The 6,704-nt window shown below is 50.0% G+C and overlaps 1 protein-coding gene across 1 annotated transcript; it reads right to left on the minus strand.

The window, feature by feature from the left end:
* Window positions 1–1,212: 1,212 nt before the first annotated feature.
* Window positions 1,213–6,134, minus strand: LOC106545362 (lachesicidin-like). The gene is made up of 4 exons (XM_087712381.1): window positions 5,949–6,134; window positions 4,550–4,657; window positions 4,009–4,176; window positions 1,213–1,428 (listed from the first exon to the last, which is right to left on the minus strand). Exons 1-4 carry the CDS (start codon window positions 6,132–6,134, stop codon window positions 1,315–1,317), a joined length of 576 nt encoding a protein of 191 aa, XP_087568507.1. The 3' UTR covers window positions 1,213–1,314.
* Between the last annotated feature and the right edge of the window lie 570 nt (window positions 6,135–6,704).

Genomic DNA, 6,704 nt, shown 5'->3' on the forward strand with positions numbered 1-6,704 from the left:
AGTCCTCAACTTACGACTTCAACTGAGCCCAAAATTTCTCTTCCTAAATTAAACAGCCATTAAAAATGAGTTTTCCCCACCGCCTTCCTTGCCTCAGTTAAGTGAATCCCTGCAGTTGTTAAGTTGGTCACACAGTCGTTAAGTGAATCTGGCTTCCCCATGATCACTTGACTCCGGGACCCTGTCACACCATCGTAAATACGAGTCAGCTGCCATGCATCTGAATTTTGATCACATGACCGTGGGGGTGCCACGGCGGTCGTAAGTGTGAAAAACAGTCCTAAGTCATTTTTTTTTCTATGGCGTTGTAGCTTTGAACGGTCACTAAACAGACCATTCTAATTCAAGGCCTAGCTGTGTGAGCCAATTGCTACATGGGACCGCAGAAGCCCTGGAAATGTTTAAAAAAAGGGGCCATAAATCACTTTTTTCCCAGTGCTGACATAACTGGGTCACTAAATTAATCATCATAAGTCGAGGACTACCTCTGGGTTTGGATTCTCCAAGATCACCTCGGAGTTATGACTTTGTGGGTCGACCAATTGCGCTTATAAAATGCAGGGTGCTCTGACCGAGGCTTCCCGAGAGCCTGAAGGAAACTCCTTGTCCCGACAAAAAACCCTTTTATTAATTGACTGTGAATTCTGCTCCTTCACATCCAGCGAAGTCTTTCAAGGGAGGATTTACGGTCACAGACCTTATCTGGCTTGGAGAGCTGCCAGGCTGAGATCTGCAGAACTTGGCCAGGAGTCTCGGAGAGTCACGAACCAATGAAGCAAACTAATTGTCTCCTGCAAACTCCACTCCCCTTTCGCTCCTCTTTTATCTCCTCTGGGAGGGGCCATTCACCATCCACCTGTGGCCTTACTCCCAAGTCGCCCCCTGTTCTTTATCTGTTCCCTTCGTCTGGCAGCTCTGCGCATGCGCATCCTAGGAACAGGCTCCAGCTGTTCTTCTGCCTCACTGATGTCTGACTCGGAAGGCAGCTGATAACTGTCAGACGGCCTTGGCCCCCTCTCTGCCTCCAACATAGAGCCCTCATCAGAGCCTTCCCCAGACTCCAGGACTGGCCCATCTTCCTCCCCAACCCTCCTCACTTTCCGAATCTTTTGCCAGCTCCGCTTGGCCACTGACGGGCCACAAAACCATGTACAACCAATCTGGGGAAATTGTAATTTAATCATTTAGCCAGCCCAAATTGTGTTAGTTTTTCAATGTAGGTTTAGGAAGGAGAAGCAGGGGATCCCCATCTTTTCCCCCATGATGGAAATCCTTCTGGGATCGGAGATCGGAGACATTCTGGATCCTCATCGGTTACCAGCGGAAATGGGCACCAAGGGCCACTGTGGTTTTCTTGACGATTTTCTTGACTCCCTTCTTGATCTTATTGAAAAATTTCTTGAATCTCTTGACCCTCCTGGGCTGACCCTAGAGAGGAGGAGAAGGATGGGGGTCAGGGTTGGGTCTCCAATGACTGCCCTCCCCCGGGGGAGGGGGTGTCCATCCAGCCCCTTCCCCTTTCTGCTTCCCTGCTCAGATTCTGCCCTGCTTTTCCCTTCTTCCCCCATTCTGTTTCCTCTGTTTTATTCTAGATTTTTAAGATCAAATTTCCTCTCCTTTCTGCTTTTCTTTACTACTCTTTTCGCCCTAAATGGGCCATGAACAGAATTACAGGTTGTCTAGAACTCCCCGTCTCCTGGTGGTTGGCCCACAGACACCCAGCCAGTTTCATAGCAATAGCAGTTAGACTTATATACCGCTTTCAGCCCTCTCTAAGCGGTTTACAGAGTCAGCATATTGCCCCCAACAACAATCCAGGTCCTCATTTTACCCACCTCGGAAGGATGGAAGGCTGAGTCAACCCTGAGCCGGTGAGATTTGAACAGCCGAACTGCAGATAACAGTCAGCTGAAGTGACCTGCAGTGCTGCATTTAACCACTGCACCACCTCGGACAAGGACAAGAACTCACCATTTCCTGGTGATTGGCCCAAGATCACCTGGTCAGCTTTTGTGCATGGCAGAACTAGAACTCCCTGTCTCTTGGTGATTGGTCCAAAGACACCCAGTCTGCTTCCATGCCTAAGGCAGGACTAGAACTCACCATTTCCTGGTGATTGGCCCGAAGTCGCGCAACTGTCTTCTTTGGCAGGACTAGAACTCAAGCTGAAAGGTGAAACATTTGAGCTACACTCCCACCCATCGTCTCCTGTGCCCCAGAAGTGGGCAGAATCTCCTCCCTGAAGCTCCCTACCAGTAGTGGTATTCAGCCGGTTCGGCCCGGTTCTGGCATACCAGTAGGGGCGACCTGCAGAGAGCCGAGGTGGCGCAGTGGTTAGAGTGCAGCACTGCAGGCTACTTCAGCTGACTGTTATCTGCAGTTCGGCGGTTCAAATCTCACCGGCTCAGGGTTGACTCAGCCTTCCGTCCTTCCAAGGTGGGTGAAATGAGGACCCGGATTGTTGTTGGGGGCGATATGCTGACTCTGTAAACTGCTTAGAGAGGGCTGAAAGCCCTATGAAGCGGTATATAAGTCTAACTGCTATTGCTATACTATTTAACCACATTTTCTAAGCCAGGCACATGCATGCAAGCCACACGTGGGAGCAAAGCACATGCACAGAAGGCCACACACATGTGCCTGCTCACATTTTCACTGCATGGCAAACCCGGTGGTAAAAATATGTAAAACCCACCTCTGCCCACCCCCAACCCCTTCTCAGCAAACTCCATTTTAAACCTGCGTCTCTCTCTCTTTTTTTGAAAAAAAAAAAGTTTTTATTAAACAGGTTTTTTCCCCCATTTTTTAAACCCAAATATCATCTTTGCAACATTTCCACATCAGTAAGCCTCCATTATGCTCTACATGTATACCCACACACTTCATCTACAAATATGGTAATTTTTATAGTTATATTTCTTCTATGCATATTGCTCTTTCAGTGTACTTATTTCTATACAATACGTCTTATATCTTTTCTATGTACATATATTCCTCTAAAACCTGCGGCAAACGCAGGATCTCAGGTGAGATGGGGTCTCCTCCCCTTTGCAAATGGTTCTACTTTTCCTTCTAGGTTTAGAGTTCATCAGAACAAGGTTGCATCCATCAAACCACCTTCTTACCTTCTCCTCCTCCTCCTCCTCCTCCTCCTCCTCCTCCTCCTCCTCCTCCTCCTTTTAAACCCTCCCTCCCTTCTAGCACTGATGATGTTCCCTAGTTGGGTCATGAAACATCTGGAAGAAAGCCATCAAGGTCAGAGAGCACCAAGAACCCCACAGTCTTCCTCCTTCCCTTCCAAATCCTCCTCTTCTGCTTCCTCCTCCTCCTCCTCCCTTCAAACCCTCCCTCCTTTTTAGCCCTGATGTTGTTCCCTAGTTGGGTCATGAAACATCTGGAAGAAAGCCATCAAGGTCAGAGAGCACCAAGAACCCCACAGTCTTCCTCCTTCCCTTCCAAATCCTCCTCTTCTGCTTCCTCCTCCTCCTCCTCCTTTCAAACCCTCCCTCCCTTCTAGCACTGATGATGTTCCCTAGTTGGGTCATGAAACATCTGCAAGAAAAACACCCAGCTCAGAGAGCACCAAGGACCCCACAGTCTTCCTCCTTCCCTTCCGAATCCTCCTCTTCTGCTTCCTCCTCCTCCTCCTCTCTTCAACCCCTCCCTCCTTTTTATCCCTGATGACGTTCCCTAGTTGGGTCGTGAAACATCTGGAAGAAACCCACCAAGCTCGGAGAGCACCAAGGACCTGTCAGTTCAGCTCTGAGCTACAAATTTCTATGGTTTCCAGAAATGACTTATGTTTCCACCATATCTCAACATTGGGCTGGTTCAGGAGGAGCCAAAGCTTGGGAGATGTACGTTGAGGTGGAATCTCCTCTCTAAAAGATGTGGCAAATGTAGGACCTCAGCTGAGACGGGGTCTCCTCCCGCTTGCAAATGGTTCAACCCTCCTTCTAGGTTTCAGGCTCATGGCAGGAGGCCCCATGCATCACACTGAGTTCTTACCTTCTCCTCCTTCTCCTCCTGCTTCTCCTCTGCTTCCTTCCCTTCTTCCTTCTTCTTCTCCTCCTCTTCTCTCTTCTTCTCCCCCAGCCCATCCACAGTTACACAGGTGAGTACAATCACCGGGGGCCTCTCCTCGAAGAAGTAGTAGCCTCTGCATTGTCTGACCACCTGCGTAGAGAAAAGGAAACACGGAAAGAATCAAGGTGTCTCTATCTCCCATAATTTCCACCACCTGCTTTGCCCCGGAAGTTGCTTCAACCATGTCCTTCATTAGATAACTTCTGCCTCAATCTCCTTAGAGGGACAGAAACAATCGTTGAAGGGTTCAGGTGTTGTGATCCCTTCTCTACCCGACTAAGTGTTGAGTTGGAGAACAGAGAAGAGACCCAAGACAGAGGGAGAAGAGAAAGATACAGCCTCAGATATGCTTTTTCTCCAACTCATTGGGGATGGAGTCCAGGTTCATCTCTGTCCAGATGATCTTACGGATGCCCCATGGCCTCGAAACATTGCTAGTCGAGGTTGGCATCCGCCAACTCACCCCGTTTTCTTGGAAGTCGCATTCCTCCAAGGGATGTTCGTCTTCCACCGGACACACCGTCTCCTTCATGGTGAAGTTCAGCTCTTGATTGCTTTCAGTCCTGGTATCCTGAAGGAAGACACTCAAGTCAAGCAGATGATTAGCGTGGAGGCCACCTGATCTTCCTCCCACCTTACCTTGGAACTATATGGAATGACTCTTGATGGAGCCCACCAGAATGTGGCTACAGAGCAGAGTCCATACAAGTTCTGGAATCCATGCCCATCGTCCTGATTGACCGTAGATGCTCTTCAAGATCTCCATGATAGGAGAACAAGATGGATGGATCCCCCCTTTTTCTTTTCACTAGCTCACTGCTGTCCCTCGGGGATCGGTCTTCTCTACAAAAGGCTCTAAACAAGCCCACAATGGACCTGAACCAAGGAGTATGTACCCAATCTGGAGCCTCCAGAAGTTGGTATGTACGGTCTTCTCCTGCTTTGCTATTGTAGGTGGTCACTGCAAGGCCCACAGCCTTGTCATGGGTCAGTGGTTTGTGTGGAAGTGAAGGGATCCCACACTCTTGTGTGTTTGAGAGCGTCCCCGACCATCATCAATGTCTTCCAGAAGCTCCCTTCCACCGTTAGCTCTTCTGCCTTGGAGGTCCACAGCTGATGGGTTGGCCTCTCCTTTTCCGTGACTCGACAAATGCGCGCCCGACAACAGCGTGCCGACAAAACTGTGGCGATAAAACCGCGATGTCGACAGCGCTCCCACAAAGGCGCACCGACAAAAGAGCACCGACAGAGGCGCAATTACGGTTAAGGTAAGGGTTAGGGTAAGGGTTAGGGTAAGGGTAAGGGTTAGGGTTAGGGTTAGGGTTAGGGTTAGGGTTAGGGTTAGGGTAAGGGTTAGGGTAAGGGTTAGGGTTAGGGTTAGGGTTAGGGTTAGGGTAAGGGTTAGGGTTAGGGTTAGGGTTAGGGTTAGGGTTAGGGTTAGGGTTAAGGTAAGGGTTAGGGTTAGGGTTAGGGTTAGGGTTAGGGTTATGGTAAGGGTTAGGGTTAGGGTTAGGGTTAGGGTTAGGGTTAGGGTTAAGGTAAGGGTTAGGGTTAGGGTTAGGGTTAGGGTTAGGGTTAGGGTTAGGGTTAGGGTTAGGGTTAGGGTTAGGGTTAGGTTCAGGGTTAGGGTTAGGGTTAGGGTTTGGGTTAGGGTTAGAGTTACCTTTAGGGTTAGGTTTAGAGCGCGCTTCTGTCGGCGCACTGTTGTCGGCGCGCGTTTTTGTCAAACGTGCATTTGTCAGTGAACCCTCTTTTTCAGTTGCCCCTCTGGATTCCTTCCTACAAGGGATGGGTCTATTCTACAAAGGCTCTAAACAGGAGAGGACCAAGTCCATCGCGGACCTGAACCGCAGAGTACGTACCCACTCAGGCTGTGGAACAGCCTCCAGGAGACGGTAGAGGGAGTCTTCTCCTGCTTTGCTATTGTAGATGGCCACGCCAAGCTCCACGGCCTTGTCATACGTCAGCGGTTTGCGTGGAAGTGAGGAGGTCCCACCGATTGTGAGAGCTCCAACCGCCAGCCAGATCTTCCAGAAGAACCCGTCCATCCTTCCTTCTTCCACTCAGGAGCTCCACAGCCGATGTGGCCCTCAGGACCAAGCTTTCTCCTTTTATGCGCTGGATGCACAAGTTGTCCACTCGCTGGTGGATGGCCAGGGGTTTCCCACACTGGATTTTCCTGAGGTCGTTTCCTGCACAATTTGACACTTTGGGGAGGTGGGAGGGCTGAGACAAAGGAGGGCCGATCGAAAACTGTTTTGTTCAGGTGGGAAACTGCGGGACAAAGGAACAGGTGCCGCGCCTGGCAGACCCATAGAAGGTGGTGGAGGTAGATTACGGCCACCTCCGTTTCTTTCCATTCAGGAGGGTTAGGGGATGGGTGCCAAGGTGTAACCTCAGAGTAGAAGACCTTAAACAATCTTGCTCAGGATCTCCCGTCTTTGTGTTAGAGTTGTGAAGTGTCGAGTAGCAGTCCAGGGGAAAAAAAAACACGTCCCCCAAACTGGGATATAAATGAGGCGTTTTGGTAGGGGGGTGAAAGTGCAGGCCGAAAAACCAGGAGAGGGTGAGTTCTAGTCCCGCCTTAGGCGTGAAAGCCTGCTGAGTTACTATGGGCC

The sequence above is a fragment of the Thamnophis sirtalis genome, unplaced genomic scaffold (genome assembly GCF_051295495.1).
Source record: "Thamnophis sirtalis isolate CommonGarterSnake01/CBP01778 unplaced genomic scaffold, rThaSir2_p1.2 scaffold_4, whole genome shotgun sequence".
Classification (NCBI taxonomy): Eukaryota; Metazoa; Chordata; class Lepidosauria; order Squamata; family Natricidae; genus Thamnophis; species Thamnophis sirtalis.